This window comes from Ursus arctos, unplaced genomic scaffold, assembly GCF_023065955.2.
Source record: "Ursus arctos isolate Adak ecotype North America unplaced genomic scaffold, UrsArc2.0 scaffold_24, whole genome shotgun sequence".
NCBI lineage: Eukaryota > Metazoa > Chordata > Mammalia > Carnivora > Ursidae > Ursus > Ursus arctos.
Genome location: NW_026622919.1, coordinates 15,856,065 through 15,879,518, shown reverse-complemented (window position 1 = coordinate 15,879,518; position 23,454 = coordinate 15,856,065). Strand labels below are relative to the sequence as shown.

At 35.9% G+C, this 23,454-nt stretch overlaps 1 protein-coding gene across 1 annotated transcript in view; it reads left to right on the top strand.

Moving 5' to 3' along the window:
- The window catches only part of EFCAB3 (EF-hand calcium binding domain 3), a 209,054-nt gene that overhangs the window by 21,740 nt on the left and 163,860 nt on the right, over window positions 1–23,454 (top strand). Inside the window, exons 14-26 of the mRNA XM_048212646.2 lie at window positions 3,034–3,087; window positions 3,642–3,746; window positions 5,753–5,806; window positions 6,496–6,600; window positions 11,451–11,504; window positions 12,989–13,081; window positions 13,543–13,596; window positions 14,396–14,500; window positions 15,109–15,165; window positions 15,786–15,890; window positions 16,772–16,825; window positions 19,351–19,455; window positions 23,172–23,225. Of these exons, the coding sequence (XP_048068603.2) occupies window positions 3,034–3,087; window positions 3,642–3,746; window positions 5,753–5,806; window positions 6,496–6,600; window positions 11,451–11,504; window positions 12,989–13,081; window positions 13,543–13,596; window positions 14,396–14,500; window positions 15,109–15,165; window positions 15,786–15,890; window positions 16,772–16,825; window positions 19,351–19,455; window positions 23,172–23,225 (999 nt within the window). The remainder of the gene's footprint in view (window positions 1–3,033; window positions 3,088–3,641; window positions 3,747–5,752; window positions 5,807–6,495; window positions 6,601–11,450; window positions 11,505–12,988; window positions 13,082–13,542; window positions 13,597–14,395; window positions 14,501–15,108; window positions 15,166–15,785; window positions 15,891–16,771; window positions 16,826–19,350; window positions 19,456–23,171; window positions 23,226–23,454) is intronic.

Sequence of the window (23,454 nt, the reverse complement as noted above, 5' to 3'; positions counted from 1 at the left end):
AAAGTGCCACCGGGAGTTTTCTTAAGTAAATAGTGATGGTCATATTTTCCATAGCTATTCGAAATAGAAAGTTAAAAGGAATAAGGAGTAACGAATATGACTGCCCCCCAACTATAGATGGCAGCTACCGCAGAGGAAGACCACTGTGGTGATTCTAGGAAGTATGTCATGTTTCTGCCAATCTTGACGCTATGGATTCCCACATCTCTGGGCAAGTGTCCATGAGTCCATGCTAATGTTCAGGAACTTGAAATCCCAGTTGAAAGAAGGAAACAGTGAGACTTTTCCTAACCTCCCTATTCATGTTTTGGAATTGACGAATGAGATGTATGTAATTTTTGTTGGCATATTTTCTTTGTAACCTGCCAGGTTTGTTTGATCCCAAGAAACAGACCTGTAGCAGAGATTTATATGCAAGAGGTTTCTTGGGAAATACTCTCAGGGCAATACCTGTAAGGGAATGGAGGAAGGAGGATTGGGCAGAGGAAGTTCCACTGCAGTATAGTTGCTACAGAAGCCTCTGCTGCTCCCACAGGGGTTGGGCCTTTGTGCCCGCACCAGCCAGGCATTGGATTCAGGCTATTCCCTGAGAGGGGACATAATCGTAGGTGAGGCAGCTCCTTTGATGCTGATGGTGAGCCTCAAGTGGTGAATGGTCATTCAGAGTCAGACCAGTGCAGTGGTTAAAGACACAGACGCTGGAGCCAGACTGACTAGGTTTGAATTCTGACCCTTCTGCTTAAAATTTGTGTCACCTTAATGTTTCTATGCCTTAGTTTCTTCATCTATGAAAGGGGTACATTAATAGCACCTACTTAATAAGAGTTTTTTATAAGGATTAAATGAGACCCATGCCTGGCACATAACAGCATTCAATGAAGTTGTTTATTATTATCATCATTTTGTTATTATTATAATCATTACTATTATTATTAAGTCCTTCTAAAAGTTTACGGGATTATATTTGCAAACATTTTCAAAATGTTTACTTGACATCAGTCATTTAGAAAAACTTTGAGAAGGACCGAATACTAGAGTAAAAACAAACCTTTTCTCTTGACATTTACATCAATCTATGTTAGTGGTTTCTTGTACTGTGAAGTCTGCACAAATTGAGGAGAATGTCACCAGAATCGGTGAAGGGCCAGGAGGGAGGCAAGGATAAAGAAAAAATGTGGAAAGAGGGTGCAGAGGGCAGGACCTGTGACTGTGGAATGTAGGAGAATTTAAAAGGGTCAAATGGAAATAAATAAGGGAGAAACACTAAAAACGCTAATGGGCGTAATAATGATTAAAAATTCACCCAAATTTGCTACAGATTTGGAGAGACCATGTTGCCTCAGCTATTCACAATACAGAGAAAGAGATAGTGTGTCACCTTTTTTGTTCCCTCATAGACCCTTGTCACAGAGCAAAGTTATGTACAACTTGGGCCCGCATGTTTGACATGTTCTCCCTCCTTAGAAGGCTTTAAGGATTCCCATATGAGGTAGCCAGACTCCATCATCTGAGAGCTGATACTAGGCTTCACTCCCCTCTTCATTAGCCAGAAACAGCTCTGGTTTTTAAGAAATGTTAAATAAGGTTGAAGTGTGACTGTTCACAAAGCAGTTCCCTTCTGGAAGGACAAGGATTGGAATATGTTAACCTTAGAACATTCCAGGAAGGCCAAGAAATATCTCCCCTGGAACATTTCCTACCTAGCTACTCCCATTGGGCAAATCCATTTTTTCTCACCTTATTTTCTGTGCTGTTCAGTGACATCTTTTGCCATTTCTTACTTTCCATTTGTCAGAGATAAGCTCTTTATAGAAAACATTTTGTTAAATTACTTTTATTTTCCATTATTTTTGATCCACTAGTGCAGCATGTGTGTTTTGTTTATTTTGTTTGTTGCTTGAACTTACATGTACAGAGAAACATGATTCTAGATGTGAGCCACTCAACTTTTGCCTTGAAAACCTTCTTTTAGCTCAACATGCCTATCTGAGATCATAATGGATTTTTGTATTGCCCTTATTAGTTATAGTTTCTCTATAATGTAGTTTACATTTCAAATTTTGTCTTCTGTTAGTCAAACAACAGGTAAATATTCAGAAAATAAAAGTGCGAAAATGTTTTTGCTGCTTTTCTCTTTCTTTTTTTTTTTTTTAATAATATTTATTTTGTTATATTAGTCCGGGACTGGAGGAGATTATGCTTTTCTCTTTCTAGAAACACAATACAATTGAGATTCTGATTTAGTGAGCTAATTCTGTGTAATGTTTCCATTTTATTGTCCCTTTAAAAACTGATACAGCGGCATATGGGTAGCTCAGTTAAGCATCTGACTCTTAGTTTTGGCTCAGGTTATGATCTCAGGGTCATGAGATCGAGCCCCACATCAGGCTCTGTGCTCAGTGGGAAGTCTGCTTAAGATTCTCTCTCTCCCATTCCCTTTGCCCCTCCCCACCCATGTGTTCACTCGCTCTCTCTCAAATAAATAAATAAATCTTTAAAAAAAATAAAAACTGATATAACAAACCATTGATTATCTCTTATATATCTGAAGGCTACCCTTAACATCTAGTATGTCTTAAATCATTTCTGACTTGCACATATAATTTAAAGGGTTGATGAAGTCTTTTCAGTTTAATTGTAATAATGAATAAGTAGTGTAATAATGAAAAATTCATGGTTTTACATGAATGGAAATTTTCCAAACTTAAAACATTGAAATATTGTAGATGTTAACTTTTTGATTTTTCCCCCAATAGCCTAGATAAATAATAATTTTCTAAGATCTAAATGCTAAAAAGCAGCTAAGATCGAAGGGCTTTCCTATATATAGTATTCTTTTATGAATTAAAGCAAAAAAAGTTAACGTCACATTAACTGTGTTTGTGAAGTGTAAAATCTTTTTCTTCTTCACAGTAATGAAGGGGGGAAATAGAATAAGATTCTAGAGCAGGTGATAATTACTAAATTCCCCTTTTGGCTCATTTTCTCATCTCTGGTGTTACATATGAGTGTAATTTGTATGTTGTCTTTCAGTTGATGGGAAAGTTGATATGAAACACGTAATGGATGCAGTGAAATCTTTCGCAGGTTAGTGATACTTTAGTAGTAAACTGGGGGCCCCAAGTCTTTACATCAAATTCTGTTTTTCTGTGGTGTTTTCCCAATATCCTGCCACTAGAGCCAATAGAAAGTTTTGTCTTAGATTAATAAATTTAAGTTTGGCAAAAGGAAGTAAAAATAAAGCAATAAAAAAATACCTATAGGACTAAATCTTAGTAAGATCCTGCATTCTGTAGAGCTTTACTTCCTAATAAAAGGTTTCCCTACATGAAACTCTAGGCAGGCACAGTAAATGGCACTGTGAATTTTTGAAGGATTGAGTTAACATTGTCAGTAATTACATTATTAATAAAATCACATAACACTTTCTTACATTAGCCACCTATGTGGATTTAATTTGAGCAGTAATAGAAATGAATTTATTTTTCCCAAAATTTAAAAATATCCCTTACCTATTAGTATTGAAAGATCAACTAAGGTTTCAAGACTATATAATGAATGAGGACTGCATTGTGCTTTTGCTATTCAACCTACAATTTGAAATCATCAATAATATGTACACCTATTTCTAACTTTTGAAGGTGAAAAGGTTGATATCGATAACTTGGACAATGTACTGAGAAATATGGGGATTGAACTCGCTGATCCGGAATATACAAAGCTCGTGAAAGCACTGCCCATTAGTGGTAAGCCTAAAAAATGCAGCCGGAAGCTTTTTAATAACTAGACTTTGTATAAGCCTGAGAGGGAAGTCCTAAAGCTTTAGAATGTAATGCCTAAAGACTATTGGAAAACAGAAACTTTGGGTCATTTTTAAAAGCCTGTCACCCAGATTGGAGGATGTTTTACAAAGTTAATGTTTTGTACTCTCCAAAAATGTGAAAATCATAAAATGCAAACACTGAAGAATTGTCCCACATTATAGAACAAAGAGGGGGCGCCCGGGTGGCTCAGTTGGTTAAGTGTCTGACTTCAGCCCAGGTTATGATCCTGGGGTCCTCAGATCAAGCCCCACATCGGGCTCCCTACTCAGTGGGGAGTCTGTTTCTCCCTCTCCCTCTGTCCCTCCCTCACCCCTGCTTGTGCTCTCTCTCAAATAAATAAATAAAGTCTTAAAAAAAAAAAAAGAAGAAGAAAGCCATGACAACTTAATGCTTGTTATAGAAGACATCAGTGGAGCAATTGGTGAAATTTGAGTAAATTCTGTACATTAGTTAGGTGTACTGCACCAATTATAATCTTTTAAGTTGGGTAATTGTACTGTGGTTGTGTGAGAGAAGTCTTTGTGTGTGTGTATGTGTGTGTCCGTGTGTGTGTTTTTTTTGTTTTGTTTTGTTTTGTTTTGTTTTATTCAACAGAGATAGAGACAGCCAGCGAGAGAGGGAACACAAGCAGGGGGAGTGGGAGAGGAAGAAGCAGGCTCACAGCAGAGGAGCCTGATGTGGGGCTCGATCCCATAACGCCGGGATCACGCCCTGAGCCGAAGGCAGATGCTTAACCGCTGTGCCACCCAGGCGCCCCTGTGTGTGTATTTTTAATTTAAATTCAATTTAATCAACACATACTGTATTATTTCAGAGGTAGAATTTAATGAGTCATCAGTTTCCTACTTTTTTTAAAGAAAATACACACTAAAGTAGTCAGGGGTTAAGGGCATTGTGTCTGCAACTCACAAACATGCAGAAAAAAATTAACATTCACATACAGAAAGGATGACAAAACAAGTACAGTTAAATGTTAACATTTGAAAAATCTGGGTGAAGAGTATGAGAATTTTTTGTACTATTTTTGCCACTTTCTGTAAGTCTCAAACCATATTAAAATAAAAAGCTAAAACTAAAAATTAATAAAGCTCTGTCAATGTCATGTAGGTTTTGGTTTGAGACTCTGAACTCTCTAGTGAAAACCTGCCACGATAAGGTAAGCAATGACCCAAATGTTACTTAAAAAGAATTTTAATATTTTTTGATGGTTGGGTTTTTTGGTCCCTATTACTTTAACTTTTTATTTTTATTTTGACATAATTTCAAACTTACAGAAAAGTCTTAAGAATAGTACAAAGAACTCCCTTTACCCAGATTCACCAATTTGTTCAGTTTACACATTTGTTTTGTGATTTATTCACACCCTTTCTTTCTCTCTCCCCAACAGACACACACGTGCACACACACTTTTTTTTCTGAATCAATTGCAGAAATATTTACCATCAAACACCCAGAAATAATAAATTCACAGGATTTAAAACTTCTGCATGAGAAAAAAAGAGCAAATCACATTTTAGAAAAAGCATTTGCATCAGGTATGACAAAGACTTAAGGAGCTTCTTAAAGACCTTTTTGTTAAGTAAAAAGACAACCCAATGTAAGAATGGACACCGGACACAGGACATCAACATGTGTGTGTAAATGGAAGTGAAATACCTGAAACACTTTTTTTTTTTTTACAACCTGATCATGTGTATTTCGGCACAATAGAATTCTGCTAAAAACAGCCTTGTGAGACAAAGTGTACATTTGTAAATGTAAAGATTTCAGCATTCCTTAACTTCAGTGCTACTTCAAGGTAAAACAGAACAAAATGTTCTAGGACAAATTATTATTCTTTTTTTAATCTAAGAAATAAATTCTATTCTTAGGAATTCCGTTATGCATTTCCCTGTATCAGAAACCAAATCCCTTTTTTTTTAAAACAGATGATGGAAAGGTGTATCAAAATAGGATATTAGAGTCTATGAAGTCTTTAAAAAGTGAGTAAGAATTCTAATATATTGTTCTTTTTGTCTGAAATCTTCAGGCTTTGCTTTAGAGTCCTGTCTCCCTCTTTGTATTTTTATTCCTTATTTTTGCTTCTTTCAGTATATTTTCACTTGACAGAGAAATGGTGTATGTACTTTTATCTTCATAGGAAATAACATACTTGGAATTTTCCTAATTTTGTTCCCAAATAAATAACTGGTATCTGGACATGCTCAACAAAATTGAAGTAGAGGATTATGTTCACGTTACCACATTTAGGAAAGTTGTCCAGCCACAGACACAGCCAATCTTGGAGTCTGAGCAATGAAAGAAATACTTCTTACTGTGCGTTAGGACTATTAGAAGTAACCGTTGAGTAGGTGCCAGTTGCCATTAAGCCTGATAACCTTCTTAAGAACTCCTTTTCTATGTAGACTTGTCACCAATATAGGTTTTAAGGAAATGTATTCCATTTTCATTGTTCCTACTGACTTTCTCTGTCCTCTTGGAAAAGTCAAATGGAAGTTATAGTCTTATCAGGAATGGCAATAACAATACAAAGATGCAAATCATATTTTTTGATGCCTCTTTTACTATAAATAGCTATACATACTCATTAAAAACATTCAAAGGCATGAATGTATTTTTCACACTTTAGATCATTTAGTTACTCTCCTGTTCCTTTTCTGCCTTTCTTAAGGAGGAAAAGTTGATATCAACAGCCTGATACCTCTTCTGGAAAAAATGGGTATCAAGCTCACTGAAAAAGAACTTGCACAGCTGAGAGAAAATCTACCTGTTGATGGTATGGATAACAGATACTATTGTCAGTCCCTAAAAGGAATTTTTTCTGTCCTGTAGATGAGAATTTCTAACACTAGATTTAGTTAGTGGTATAATAAATGTTCACAATCTTGGGGAACCCTAAAATGAGGAACAAGGTGCAAATGCTTACGGAGGTTACTGCCACACAACATTGTTTTAAAGGTTCTAGCTACTTCAGTGAGAAAGTAAGATTAAATAATATTGGGAAAGACACAATATTACCTTCAGTTTCAGATGATATGATTGTGTATCTAGGAAACCCAAGAAACACACAGCCTAAAGGAAATCTGTTAGAACGATTGAGTCTTCAATAAGCCGTTTTGGTTCAGGTGGCTCAGCATAAGATAAATGTGCAAAACTTAACTGCTCTCCCTAAGCTCGCAATAACCAGGTAGAAATAAAAATGGGAAGAATATCAAACCATGAAATATCTAGGAATGAATTTTGTAAGAAATAGGCTAACAACACTAAAAAAAAAGGAAGTATTATTCATATGAAGAGAACTATAAAATCTTAAATGGAACATAAAAAATTAATGTTCTTGAAAATTAACATACAGGAGCAGTTAAATCAGATTTACATGAATCAGAGATTTTATTAAGTATCAAGCTTTACTAAGTCATGTCAGTGATAAAAGCAATCCAAAAAGCAAATACAGGTCTGAGTGTCAAGGGCAGCTCCACAGTTTTCTTTCTTCCCATGTTGGACATGCCATTCTGACCCAGAATAGATGAAGTCTCTGTGTGAAGACCACAGGGTCACCTTACACAACAGAAGCATCTAAATTATGAAACATCTCCAGAGAGTTGTATAGCCTGTGTTACATTTCCAGTGAGCCATGCCTCATGAGTCATGGGTTCTATTTACTGTAGGTAATTCTTAGCCAGAGACATACTGTTAAGGGCATTTCAAACATAAAGTCTCTTCCCATAGCAAATATCATTAGTCTGTTTATCTGGAGGACCATTTGACAAGGATATTAAACTGGGTTATTTGCCTTCTTTTCTTTCCTCCAAGAGCATCTCCTCAGTAAGGGAAGTTAATGAATTATAGACCATCTGCTTTAACACTTTCCTCTCAGAAATATTTAATATAAAATATTTAATTTAATATAAAATTTTCAGAATCCCAGTGGGGTGTTATTATAAGAGCTTATAAATGATATAAAAGAAAAAATGAAAGAAAAAATGCCCAACTATAGCCAAGAAAACTATGAAAAAAGAAAACTAGAATGGAGATTTGCCTTACCATGTATTAGCACTTACTATAAAACACCTTAATCAATATAAAATTTCATTGGCAAGTAATAAATAAGTAGACTCAACAAAATAGAGAGTTAAAAAATAGATCCCAGTATAATAGCTATCTTGATATATTTTAAAGAATGATTTTCAAATAGTATTGGCTATCTGTCTAAAAGAAAAAAATTAGAAATCACCTTACCTAACAATATAAACAAAAATACTTTCTATGTGAATCGAAGCTCTAAATATAAAACATAAATAAATAAAAATATTAGGAAAAATTGGGGGAATATTTTATAACATTAGGTTGAGGGAGACTCTCTAAAATAACACAGTTACCCAGAAGCAGGAAAAGAAAAAAAAAATCCCTGAATTTGTGTTGTTTTAGATTAAACATATAAAGGAGATCATACAGTATTTGCTTTTCTCTGTCTGATTTATTTCACTTAGCCCTCAAGGTCTATCCATATTATTGCAAACGGTAGATTTTCTTATTTATAACTGAATACTATTCCATTGTATATATACACAGCATTTTCTTTATCCATTCATCCATTGTTATATGCTTAGGTTGTTTCCATGTCTTTGCTATTATAAATTATGCTACAATGGATGTGGGGATGCAGCTGTCTCTTCAAGATAGTGATTTTGTTTACTTTGGTTTTATATACAGAACTATAATTGCCAGATCATATGGTAGTTCTATTTTAATTTTTTGAGGAACCTTCATACTCTTCACATTGGCTGCACCAATTTTCACTTTCACCAACAGCGTACAAGGATTCCCTTTTCCCCCACATCCTTGCCAGTACTTGTTATCTCTTGTCTTTTTGATACTAGCCATTCTAACAGGTGTGAGGTGATATCCCATTGTGGTTTTGATTCGCATCTCCCTGATGACTAGTGAGGATGAGCCACCCCCTCGTGGACTTGTTGGCTATTTGAATATCTTTTTTGGAAAAATGTCTTTTCAGGTGCTTCACCCATTTTTAAGTTGTATTATTTTATTTTTTTGCTATTGAGGTATATCAGTTCCCTATATAGTTTGTGTATTAACCTCTTACCAGATACATGGTTTGTAAATATTTTCTTCCATTCTATAGGTTGCCTTTTTGCTTTGTTGATTGTTTCTTTTGCTGTATGGAGAAGATTTTCAGTCTGATGTAGTCCCTCTTGTTTATTTTTTATGTTGTTGCTTGTGCTTTAGGCGTCACATCCAAAAAAATCATTGCCAAGACTAACATCAAAGAGCTTTTTCTCTGTTTCCCTTGGGAGTTTTATGGTTTCAGGTCTTACATTTAAGTCTTTGATTCATTTTGAGTTAATTTTTGTAAATGATCTAAGACAAAAGTCTAATCTCATTCTTTGGCACGTGAATATCCAGTTTTCCCAGATCCATTTAATGAAGACACTTTCTTTTCTCCATTGAGTATTCTTGGCTCCCTTGTCCAATATTAGTTGGCCATGTATGTATGAGTTTATATTTAGGCCCTTAATTTTCTTTCATTGGTCTAAGTGTGTGTGTTTTATGCCAATACCATACTGTTTTTATTACTATAGATTTGTAATATAGTTTGAAATAAAAAAGTGTGATCCTCCAGCTTTGTTCTTCTGAGGATTAGTTTGGCTTTTGTGGTTCCAAATGAATTTTAGGATTATGTTTTATGTATCTGCAAAAAATGCCATTGTAATCCCAATGAGAATTGCATTGAATTTATAGGAGGTTTTGGCTTAGTATGGACATTTAAGCATTATTAATTCTTCCGATCTATGAACGCAGGATATCTTTCCGTTTATTGGGTGTCTCTTCCAAATTTATTCCTAAGCACTTTATTGTTTGTGGTGCTATTGTAAATGAGATTGTTTTCTTTATTTCTTTTTCTGGTAATTCATTATTAGTGTATAGAAACACCACTGATTTTTGTATGTTGATTTTATATCCTGCATCTTTACTTGAATTCATTGATTAAATCTAACAGGTTTTGGGGGGGTTTGGTTGAGACTTTAGGATTTTCTGTATATAATGTCATCTGCAAACAGACAATTTTACTCTTCCTTCCTGGTTCTGATGCCTTTCATTTCCTTTTCTTGCCTAATTGTCCTGGCTAAGACTTCCAGTACTATGTGGAATAGAAGTGGTGAGCATGAGCACCCTTGTCTTTTTTTTTTTTTTTTTTAAAGATTTTATTTATTTATTAGACAGAGAGAGACAGCCAGCGAGAGAGGGAACACAAGCAGGGGGAGGGGGAGAGGAAGAAGCAGGCTCATAGCGGAAGAGCCCGATGTGGGACTCGATCCCAGAACGCCGGGATCAGGCCCTGAGCCGAAGGCAGACGCTTAACCGCTGTGCCACCCAGGCGCCCCTGAGCACCCTTGTCTTATTCCTGATTTAGAGAAAAGGCTTTCAACCTTTCACTATTGAGTATGATGTTAGGTGTGGGTTTGTCTGCAGATGGGCAGAGCCAATGGCTGGGCTGTTCACTCAGCGCTGCTGCAAGAGGAACTGTAGGGTGACCTACACAGTCTCTGGATCTTCAGGGGGCCTGAAGTTGGGAACAACCTATGTCACCATCTTGATGACATTACTCGATATCAATACAAATGTAATTTTGTAATAATAAAAGTAATTATAATTTAAAGAAGGTTAAAATAAAATGCAAATTAGGGGCGCCTGGGTGGCACAGCAGTTAAGCGTCTGCCTTTGGCTCAGGGCGTGATCCCGGCGACCTGGGATCGAGCCCCACATCAGGCTCTTCTGCTATGAGCCTGCTTCTTCCTCTCCCACTCCCCCTGCTTGTGTTCCCTCTCTCGCTGGTTGTCTCTATCTCTGTCGAATAAATAAATAAAATCTTTTAAAAAAATAATAAAAAAAATAAAATGCAAATTGGTCTGTATCATTCCTGAACTTATAACCGCTCAATGATTCTAGTAGGTAAAGGCTAAGCTTCTTAAAATTGCTTACGAATCCCTCCATAATCTGAGCCCAATCTGCCTCTCTTATATGAACTTTCCTCTTCCAAACCCATACTTTATTTTTCATGCTGAACTGACTATAGTTCTCCATACATTGCTTATTATACATTGTGTATATTGTGCCTAGGTTTTGTGGTGAGTTGTTTTGTTTTGTTTTGTTTTTACATTTCTCAGACTCTCTTCCATGTAGAAGTCTCTTTCTATGCATTCCCCTTTCCTTTAGTTAAAGTCTTGATATTTTAACTTGCTCACGCACTACATACTCCAGGATGCAATCATTTTAACACCCTAGTTTGCAATAGTGATTCCTGTGTGAGCTGTGACACTCATGGCTCATGGCAACACCTGAAAGGTTACCAGATAGCTGACCAATACCAATGATCCAGGAACACTAGGAAAAGATTCTTCTTTGTGCAAACTCCAAAATTCAAGACATCTTTTTGCCAATATGTAGATCAGCTTAAATTCCTGAAATTCAGAGATTTAATGAAAGTATGGGCAAAATTATGATATTAATGGAACTTATCTGGAATTTTCCATCAATCTGCATCCTTTATATATGCTTTTGGAGCTCATAACATTGATTACATATCTCAATTGTCCCTTTTCATAGCTGTTGGAAAAGCTGATCTGAGTCAAGTGATGGATAGAGTGAAAGCTGTTACAGGTGAGTGAGAAGTTAATGTAAACATAGGATCTAATTTTTATAGTAACTATTTTCTTCATGCCTTAATTGATATGCTAATTCTATCATTTTTACCTCCTGTTTGTTTAATATTTTCTTATCCAGTAGTCCAAAAGTTGGAATATTTTCTGATATGTTTTCCACTAATACACTTCATTTTCCTTATTTTAAGACAGCCAAAGTCTACAATGAAAGGTGAAATGATCTTTGGAAAAGACCCTGGTAGTCACTTAAAGAAGAGATGATATGTTCTTTATGTCAGTAGAATTATTAAGATACATTGTTTGCAGTTTGCTAATTAACAAAAGAGATATAATACCCATTTCTTTTTTTTTAATAATTTTTATTTTGTTATATTAGTCACCATACAGTACATCCCCAGTTTTTGATGCAATGTTCCATGATTCATTATTTGCATATAACACCCAGTGCACCATGCAATATGTGTCCTCCTTAATACCCATCACTGGCCCATCCCAATCCCCCACCCCTCTCCCCTCTGAAGCCCTCAGTTTGTTTCCCAGCACCCGCAGTCTCTCGTGGTTCATTCCCCCTTCTGTTTACCCCCACCTTCATTCTTTCCTTACTTCTCCTACTGATTTCTTATCATTGTCATTTTGAGTATGTTAGTCCAAGCCTTTCAAGAAGCAGGATTAAATGTGAAAGACATTATTAAGAGAAATGCCTGCCTAAGAGAAAATAAGGAGGGAAGGTAAAAATGCTGGGAGGCTGTCAGACTATGATGCAAATCTGAAGTGAAGGAAAGAGGAAGAAAAGGTTGGGTGGAAGCATCCTAGATTGCCATGCAGTGATGAAGGTCTGGCAATACTGCTTTCAAGAATCCTCTGGTTAGGGGCACCTGGGTGGCTCAGTCAGTTAAGCATCTGCCTTTGGCTAAGTCACAATCTTGGGGTCCTGGGATCCAGCCCTGCATCAGGCTTCCTGCTCAGTGGGGTGTCTGCTTCTCCCTCTGCTCCTCCATCCCACTCGTGCTCTGTCACTCTCTCCCTCAAATAAATAAATAAAATCTGTAAAAAAAAAAAAAAAAAAAGAATCCTCTGGTTAAAGTCATCATCCCATATCACCCAGGAACAGGGCTCCCTTAGGAGCTGCACCCAGCCCTTGACCAGTGCCAATGGTAGGTATAGACTTTGTGCAAAAAACACAGATTAATTTCAAAGCAGAAGATGGGGTGCTTGGTTAATTATGTTCTCCATAGTTGGAAATCCTGCAGGTACATTATCATGGTTACCAGTGAGATATCGCCCTCTCTTATTTCCCTTTAGAAAACCAATTATGTTTCTGTGAATGACATTACCTCTGTGTATTTGGTCAGAGCTCAGCGATCCTCACTTTCCCCGGCTCATACTCATTTTGTATGGTCATCATAATTTAGTTTTATTATTTGCAATCATTTGATTGTACTTTAATTCCATGGATGTCATTATTTTAATCTTTTTATTAAGGAGAAAAGGCTGATCTCAACTGTTCTGAAAACTTGGGGATAGAACTTGAAGATAAAGAATGCTTGGACCTAATGAAATGTCTTCCTTCTAAGGGTAAGCGTTTTAAATACTTGATGTAACCAAAAAAAGACTTTAGATTTCTGTGTCTGTGAGAACCTCTAAAATTATCTCCATTTCCTTAGTTCCAGGAAATAGAAAGTCCATCTCAAAAAAAATTTTTTTAGAATGTCCATTTATACCTGAAATGAATCCCTATCTACACAGTTTTAGATTGGGAAACAACATTTCCATTATGATGAGTGTTATTATCAAGAATGAAAACAAAAGGGTTAATCTGGGATTTGTGGAGGAAATAGATTGTTTAGAAGTGAAGAAAGCAGGATTGGGTAGAAAAAAAGAGGTGTGTGTGCTATTAAATGCTTGATGTGCTAATTTTCTCTCAAATTTTATTATGAGAAAGTTCTAGTGAAAACTCTTGAAAAGCCATTTATCCTAAGAGTATCCTAGTGATTTTCCACATTTCTCTGTGACTTAAATTCTGCCTTTTCTTGTAGATGATGACAAGATCTTTCAAAACAGGTTGCTAGAAGTCGTGAAGTCTCTAAAAGGTATGTAAGCATCATAAAGGAAGTGCAGACAAATATGGCATCTTTGCATTTATACTCTTTCCAAGATATTAGTGCATGCTGCTATTTCTCATATACACTGATTGTAAATTATGCTTCCACTGAAGATCAAGTTTCACTTTAGGAGCCAATCTTTTACTTTATATCTAGGAAGAAAAGTCTTGCACTTTCTCAAGATTTTTCCAAACTTTTCAAGAAAACAAATATTAGATTTCAAGTCTGCATAGCAACATGTAACAGAAAAAATTAACACTGACTCAGGGAATTTAATCAGCTGCCGATAAATATTAAACTGGGAGTTGGGTCATCGAATTAAATATTGTTACTACTTTACTTCTGAACAAATAACAAAATATTGTTTGGAAATAAAACATGTTCCTCCAGAACTAGAATTCACTTAGCATTTATTCAGTGCTGTTTAAAACTTTGTGTTTTATAGTCTGGTCCTCAAGACAAGTCTCAAGAGAAGTGACCTTAATTCTAATGTCATAGTTGACTTTCTCTATAAACATAAGATTCTTAGTCTCTTGTTCTAAAATTGATGGTTTTCTTTTTTTTTTTTTACACTTTACAACAAGCATTATTAACCATTCTACCGGGGGGGGGCGGGGTCTGTGAATAGGTTTTAGAGAATACATGACCCCCCTGAAATTGTACACAATCTTTGTGAACACGGACATATACTTCATGAAATTCACAACAGGGTATGTGTCTGTAAAAGATTTAAGAACCTCCTTTTCGGAGTTACATAATTTTCTTCACAGACTGTCTCTTTCCTTAGATGGGAAAGTCAATGTCAACGACTTGAATGCTCTGCTGGATAATATGGGAATCAAGATCTCAGATAAGGAACTTAAGGCTCTGACTAAAAATCTCCTTGCTGATGGTGAGCAAGTTGTCAGATACCATAGTTACATGCTGGGAGAGATTATAAGAACCATAGCCAGTGGTCCGAGGGAAAGGGGCCTTAGGAATAATAATCTACCCTGATAATAATCAAGAAGCTATAAATATGGGCAAAACATGTAACCAGCATATAAGCAGGCAGTTACTAAAATCAACATGAAAACATTGCACTTTGTATGTCTTTTATGCTCTTTACCCATGTTATGTTCACTAGAAAACAGTCTTCCACATTTTGAATAGAAAAATACAGGCAACTTAGATGATGGTACTTTTGAACTTCTTCCCATTTTTTACTAACACATATGGGTTTGAAATATGATAGAACTATATGTAAAACTTCCATTATTGAAATGGTATATTTTTATACTTAAGCTTTTCTTTCTAATATTAAGGAAGACAATAAAAATTGAATAAATCAATAGCCTAGAAAAATATTATTCAGTAAATATTTCTTGAGTAAGCATATGTAAGGCACTTAAGATAGTGCCTGGCACAAAGTAAATGAGGATTTATTATCTTTACTCCCATGTTGTCTTTCACTGTATTTTGTATCTTTTTTTTATCTTAATGTGACTTTTTCTTCTATAGTTAATAGAAGGATTTCACTAAAAAGACCGATGAATGAAGTGAAAGCTAATTTTACAGGTAAATGAGAAGTAAGGTAAATCTAGGGGTTTAGTCCTTTATATTGGTTTTTCTCAGTGGCATTTCTAGTATCTTACTAAATTCTGATGTTTCATTATTAAGTACATGCTTCTAAGGCCCCTTGGATTGGCATTAGGAAGACTTCTCAATAGAATACAAGACTATATATCAATTTTAAATCCTAAATTTTCTGTTGCTTATGCAAGTGATATGCTTCATGTCACAAATGTTTAAATGAACATCATCTAGAAATGTGCATGGGGAGGCTTAGAATTGATCGAGATAATGTATTCACTGAAATCAATAATTATCACCAAAACAGTCAAATGTTTTTGAAGAATAATTTAGATATGGATCTGCATTATCTTAATTCACTCATCAGATTTTATTCTGGAAGTTGTCTTTTCCAACTTTAGAAAAAACTTTCTTTAATTTATATTACATATGGTATTTTATAAATACCAAAAGTCATGTTCAGTGGTTCTACACTTGAGAATATCTTTGCCTAACTCTTCATCTGGAAACTGGGATATCATTAAGCTGCAGAGAGCATATTTTATAACTTGAGATAATATGAGAGTACCTAAAGCTTGTACATGTACGATCCCCTCTCTTGAAAGGTGAGAAGATTGATTCTAGTGACCTGAAAAATTTCCTGGGAAGCCTGGGGATTGAGCTCACAGATAAGGAAAAAGAGAAGCTGCTGAAAACACTGCCAGCTGATGGTGAGCTATCACAGAGGTGCCATGGTCTTTTGTGGGTCTTTAAGTCTGCGTAAATATCTCCAATTTCATTTCTGTTTATTTTCCTCCACAAGTGCAAGAGAAAAAATATTAAATTGAGTTCCAAGTTATATAGAAACCTGTCTTAGAATTTATAATAGAAGTTAAGTAACCCTTCAAACAAGAGTTCACATTAACAACTAAATATGTTGTTACCTGTCAAGCCCCTGATTTGTTTATATCATGAGAAGAGGAAAAAAAGAGAAAGATTGGAGATCCATGAAGAAAAAAACAAAGATAGGAAGCAGAAATAAAAAGAAAGGGGAGTTCTATATCATTTTACTCATGTGTGGAATTTAAGAAATAAAACAGATGAACATAGGCGAAGGGAAGGAAAAATAAAATAAGATAAAAAAACAGAGAAGAAGGCAAACCATAAGAGACTCTTAACTATAAGAAACAAACTGAAGGTTGGTGGAGGGGAGGTGCGTGGGGGGATTGGGTCACTAGGTGGTGGGCATTAAGGAGGGTGATTGATGGAATGAGCTCGTTATATGCACCCGATGAATCACTAAATTCTACCCCTGGAACTAATACATTAATACACTGTATGTTAACTAAGTTGAATTTAAATTTTAAAAAATTGAAAGAAAAAGGGAAGCTATACTCATGTTTGAGCAAGTAGACTCCCTCAGGTACTGGAATAGGAAGGTTTGTCACCATGAGAGAAGTTTCTGTTTCCAAACTTTGCTATGTAAGATGAAATAAACTAAAAATTAGAGACAACTCTTCTTAAAATGTTATTTCTGAAATTACTTAATTCATGCCATTTTTGTGATTCCATGTTAGTTTCACTGTTACATGAATTATGGCTTTTCTTACAGCTGCTGGAAAGGTGTATCAAAATGGGTTGCTCAAGAGTATGAAGTCTCTCAATGGTAAGTAAGAAACCCAATTAAAGGTCGTATTGTCTGACATTCCCCAACTTGACACCATTCAATTTTGAATCCTTGCTCCTCACTTTGGTATCATTCCTTATTTATGATTCTTTCAGTCTATCCACATTTTAACTGATAAGGGCTTATATTTTATCTCCTAGGAAATTCCATATGCTCTTACATTGTTTTTCAACTCTGAACACCCCTCCCCCACAAAAAAAGTCAAACCTAGGAAGTCACAGCATAAGTGAGGGGTTAGCCTTATTCAAAGGATTTGGCCAGCTCGATGCGTAGCTAATATAGAAACTCAGGCAAAAAAAATTAAAATATATATATATATATTCATGTGTGTGTGTGTATATATATATATATATATATATGTATGTATGTGTATATATATGTAATATAACATATATATATATATATATATATATATATCCCCTATTTATTGCATACAAGTATTAGATTGGTTGTCTGCAGTTTCACTTGCTTAACTTGTTTTGTTACATAGGTTTGTTACTAAGACAAGCTCTAATTTTAACTATTTTTTTGACTTTGAATACTTGGACAAGTCTGTTTGGGATTTTAGCTTCGTTGGAAGGTAATTATACAGAGACACAAAATACATTTTTCTTTTTTGTTCTATTTTATTTTAATAGGATTTATGATTATTATATCCATTAGGGCTTGGTTAGGGAAGCAAAATCACTATGAGTGACATGGAATAAGAGATTTATTATAAGGATTAGATTTTATGCAATTGTGAGAGCTGGTGCAGAAGTCTGTGAAAGCTGTCACCCCCACTTTTGGTGGTGGGCCTAAGGTCCTGAAATCACTGTAGTCAGCAAGGCCAGCACCCAGGAGGAAAAACTGATATGAAAGAGTTGGGGAGAACAAGAAAAAACTAGAACCAATGAGGACAAACTGGAATCCATGTCTATCTTATTTTCCCCACCCTTAAGAATATAAGTGACCTGAGAAAGAAACTGGCATCTGTCTCCATGGAGATGTACATGTGCTTAGCCTAAGACAAGGAGAAGTGGCAAGAGCCAGAAGATCTGGATGCCTGGCTTCTACCCTATGCCAACAAGGCAATCCAGAAGATTAAGAGCAATATCATGGGCTGTAATGGCACCTGGAACCCGACACTGACCTTTATTTATTTATTTATTTATTTATTTATTTATGGTAATTTTTTTTTTGAGAGAGAGAAAGAGAGCATGTGTGAACTGGGGCAGGAATGGGGGTGGGGGGTAGGAGCAGAGAAAGAGGCAGTGAGTCTTAGGCTCGATCTCACAACCCTGAGATCATGACCTGAGCCAAAATCAAGAGTCAGATACTTAACCAACTGAGCCACCCAGGGACCCCCGACACTGCCCTTTAGAGTATAGGAGTAGCTGCTTCACTTTTGCCTTCCAAATGTCATGCAAAATTTTCTGTGGCAGGCCAGAACTCTATAGGGAAGGGAAGTCCTAGAATATAATTCCAGTTTAGCCAATTTGACACAGTAACAGTCTACGTTATCTTCCTCTTGGCAACTTCGCATCCATGTATACATCTTTTAGCCTCTCTTATATTTCTAAAGAAAACAGTAATAACAATTTCTCATACAACCAAAACTATGCTAACCCTCTTCTCAGAAGATGTTACAAAATCCCAGCTATCACTCTATCCATCTCTAGGTTATGTTTATTTTCTAATTGACTCACATTCTTCCTTGACATCCTATAATTTGAACAATGATACATAAGGCTAACTACTGTTCACAAATCTTACGTAAATGTGGGGAAATGGGGGAGGAGATAAAAAGAAAAGAATTGGTTAAAATACTCACAAATACATCTATATCAAAAAATATAGAAATACTCATAACTATTACAATCTTGTGCAGTCCTTTAGCAACTGGTCATGTGGTTGTAGCTGGTATTTATCTTTCTTTTCCCATTGCCATTTCATATTGCTCTTTCTCTCACCAAGCACTTTGGCTGCTCCTACCTCATTACCTGGTAGGTGATCCTAAATTTTGTTCCTCAAGGATAAGGGCCATTATCAGACTTGTCTATATTGTATTGGGTTAATTTACAATTAACTTTAATCACAGGACAAGGGGATACCAGCAGGTGTCCTAGATTCTAGACCTATTTATCTCTGTCCCAACTGTGTATTAGCAGCAGCCCAGTTTCCCGATGGTCAGAATAAATCACGCCCACCAGGAAAGTCATCCCTTTCTTTACTTGTAGATTCGTAGCAACAGGAAGCCAGAGTGGCTCAGATTCAGTTTTTTTTCTTCCTCAGTCAGTTGGTCATAGGATATTCTTTTCTTTATCAGCTTTATTGATACATAATTAACATATAACATGTAGGTTTAAAGTATATGGTGTGATGATTTGATACACTTATGTATTGTAAAATGATTACCACATTCATCTCCTCACCTTAAAAAACATATTAAATAAATAGAATATTGATATGCATGCAAAATTTTGGTATAATTTGGTATACTCCTATATTGTCTCTTTCCTAAGGGGGGAAGGTTCATGCAAACGACCTGGACAGCATTCTAAAAAAATTGGGAATTGAGCTCACAGAAGAGGAACTTGCAGATCTGTCAGAAAACCTACAAGCTGATGGTGAGCACTACAGATACTTTCAGAGCATCTTTTATTTTGCTTTATATCTGATATGTTTAATAATAGATTTATTTGACAGAGACATGTTAGAAAGGTTGGAGGAGAGCCCAATGTAATTTTTTTAATTAAAGCTTTTTAAAATTTTAATTCCAGTATAGTTAACATACAATGTTATGTTATTTCAGGTGTACAATATAGTAATTCAACAATTCTATACATTACTCAGTGTTCATCATGGTAAGTGTACTCTTCAATCCCCATCACACATTTCACCCACTCTCCCAACCCCCTCCCTCTGGTAACCACCAGTTTGTTCTCTATAATTAAGAGTCTATTTCTTGGTTTGTCTTTCTCCCTCCTTTTTTTTTTCCTTTGTTCATTTGTTTTGTTTCTTAAATTCCACAGATGAGTGAAATCATACGGTATTTTTCTCTGGGTAACTTATTTCACTTAGCATTATACCCTCTAGCTCCATCCATGTTGTTGCAAATGGAAAGATTTCATCATTTTTTATGGCTAAAAAAATTCCACTGTGTGTGTGTGTCACAGCTTCTTTATCCATTCATTTATGCATGGATACTTGGAGGAGAGCCTAATTTTAAAGTCAGAATAATCCTCGCCAGCATTTGTTGTTTCCTGTTTTGTTAATTTTTGCCATTCTAATTGGTGTAAGGTGGTATCTCATTGTGGTTTTGATTTGTATTTCCCTGATGGCTAATGATGGTAAGCATTTCTTCATGTGTCTGTTTGCCATTTGTATGTCTTCTTTGAAGAAGTGTCTGTTCATGTCTTCTGCCCATTTTTTGCCTGGGTTACTTGTTCTTTGATTGTTCAGTTTTGAGAAGTTCTTTATAGATCTTGGATATCAGCCCTTTATCTGTAATGTCATTTGCAAATATCTTCTCCCAATCCGTGGGTTGCCTCTTAGTTTTATTGACTGTTTTCCTTTGCTGTGCAGAAGCTTTTTATCTTGATGAAGTCCCAAAAGTTCATTCTTGCTTTTATTTCCTTTGCCTTTGGATGTGTGTCTTGAAAGAAGTTATTGTGGCCGATGTTGGAGAGGTTACTGCCTGTGTTGTCCTCTAGGATTTTGATGGATTCCTGTCTCACACTGAGGTCTTTCATCCATTTAGAGTTTATCTTTGTGATGGAGTTTATCTTTGTTTGTGGTGTAAGAGGATGGTCGAGTTTCATTCTTCTGTATATAGCTGTCCAATTTTCCCAGCATTGTTTATTGAAGAGACTGTCTTTTTTCCATTGGATATTTTATCCTGCTTTGTCGAAGATTAGTTGACCATAGAGTTGAGGGTCCGTATCTGGACTCTCTATTCTGTTCCATTGATCTATGTGTTTGTTTTTGTGCCAGTACCATGCTGTCTTGATGATCACAACTTTTTTTTAAAATATTTTTTTATTATGTTATGTTAGTCACCATACAGTATATCCTTAGTCTTTGATGTAGTGTTCCATGATTCATTATTTGTGTATAATTGATGATCACAACTTTGTAATATAGCTTGGAGTCTGGAATTGTGATGCCTCCAGCTTTGGTTTTCTTTTTCAACAATCCCCTGGCAATCCGGGGTCTTTTCTGGTTCCATACAAGTTTTAGGATTGTTTGTTCCAGTTCTTTGAAAACTGCCAATGGTATTTTAATAGGGATGGCATTGAAAGTGTAAATTGCTCTGGGCAGGATAGACATTTTAACAACGTTTATTCTTCCAATCCATGAGCATGGAATGCTTTTCCATCTTTTTGTGTCTTCCTCAATTTCTTTTGTAAGTGTTCTGTAGTTTCTTGAGTATAGATCCTTTACCTCTTTGGTTAGGTTTGTTCCTAAGTATCTTATGGTTTTTGTTGCTGTTGTGAATGGAATCAATTCCTTAATTTCTCTTTCTACAGTTACATTGTTAGTGTGTAGAAAATCAACTGATTTCTGTGCATTGATTTTGTATCCTGCCACATTGCTGAATTGCTGTATGAGTTCTAGTAATTTGGAGGTGGAGTCTTTTGGATTTTCCACATAAAGGATCATGTCATCTGTGAAGAGAGAGAATTTGACTTCTTCTTTGCCAATTTGGATGCCTTTTATTTCTTTTTGTTGTCTGATTGCTGAGGCTAGGACTTCTAGTACTATATTGAACAATAGTTGTGAGAGTAGGCATCCCTGTTGTGTTCCTGACCTTAAGGGAAAAGCTTGGAGAAAGGGGAACCCTCTTACACTGTTGGTGGGAATGCAAGTTGATACAGCCACTCTGGAACACAGTATGGAGTCTCCTCAAGATGTTAAAAATAGAACTATCCTACGACCCAGCAATTGTACTACTAGGTATTTATCCCAAAGATACAGATGTAGTGAAAAGAAGGGGCACATGCACCCCAATATTCATAGGAGCAATGGCCACAATAGCCAAACTGTGGAAGAAGCCGAGATGCCCTATAACAGATGAATGGATAAAGAAGATGTGGTCCATATATACAATGGAATATTATTCAGCCATCAGAAAGGGTGAATACCCACCATTTGCATCAACATGGGTGAAACTGGAGGGGATTATGCTGAGTGAAGTAAGTCAAGCAGAGAAAGACAGTTATCACATGATTTCACTCATATGTGGAGCACAAACGATAGCATGGAGGACCACAGGGAAGGGAGGGAAATCTGAAGGGGGAGAAATCAGAGAGGAAGACCAACCATGAGAGACTATGGACCCCAGGAGACAAACTGAGGGTTTCAGAGGGGGAGGAGTGAGGGAGGGGGTAACAGGGTCATGGGTATGAAGGAGGGCACATGCTGTGATGTGCACTGGGTGTTACACATAACTAATGAATCATGGAACACTACATCGAAAACTAATGATGTACTATACAGTGGCTAACTGAACATAATAAAAAATAAAGTCAGAGTAAGTCTTGGATCTTCATTATAATTAATCTAAAATAGCATCACCCTCCCCTATATATACGAAGAATTGCCGATAGTACTGTTGGGATTCTAATAGGTCTAGATAATAAGAAAGCAAAATAATAGGAATATGAAAATCTATTTATAGAGAAGTCAACAGGCCCATTCTTCTATCTCTCCTTCTGTCTTCTGAAATCTTCACTCTAAAATGAATTCAAAGATTCTTATCATAGTGCATGAGACCTTCAATCTCCATCTGCCCGTCTGGATATATCTTCTCTCATTTTCCTTCTGTTCAAGCCATGTTGAACTATTTGTAGTTTCACACACATAGCATGATACCCCTCTATTTTTCCCTTTTCTCAGCTTCTCTGTGTGAAGTCTTTTTAATCCGTCCATATTTCAGATCAACTGCTCTGATACAGTAATATAGTTCATGCATTATCTCCTGCAGGAAGCAATCTTAGAACATACCAAGCTAGATTAATGGTCCCTTCCTCAGCTGTTTGTTGGTACATGAAGTAATATTTCCAGAACACCTGGCCAACCCCAATAGTATCTTCAACTATGGTTTATAATGGCATCCAAAACACTAGGAAGAGCACAATTTTCCAGACACAGTTTCTAAGACATAAGAGACCTTTATATTAATGAAGATCATTTTAACTCCCTGAGATCCAGGCATTTAATAAATGGTCTCAAATAAAATGAAAATATAGGGAATTTTTCATGGAATTGTTTCCACAAAATATATGTCTTAAATTTGCGTTCTCCACTTCTGACATTATTTGCATTGTGCCTGTTCTTGTAGCTAACGGGATGGTTGGTCTGAAAGAGGTGATGGATGGAGTAAAAGCTACTACAGGCAAGTGAGAAATTATCAATCCAAGAGATTTAGTATTTATAGTAATTATATTTTATCATTTTCCCTCAATTGCCATTTAATTATGGCATTTATTTCCTTATTCACTAAATTACTAGCAATTCATTTATTTTCTGGTATATTTTTTATTTATATGTTTTGTTCTTCTTTCTTTTAGAACAGCCAAATCTATATTAGCAAAATAATATATGAAGTAAAATTTTGGTAACGA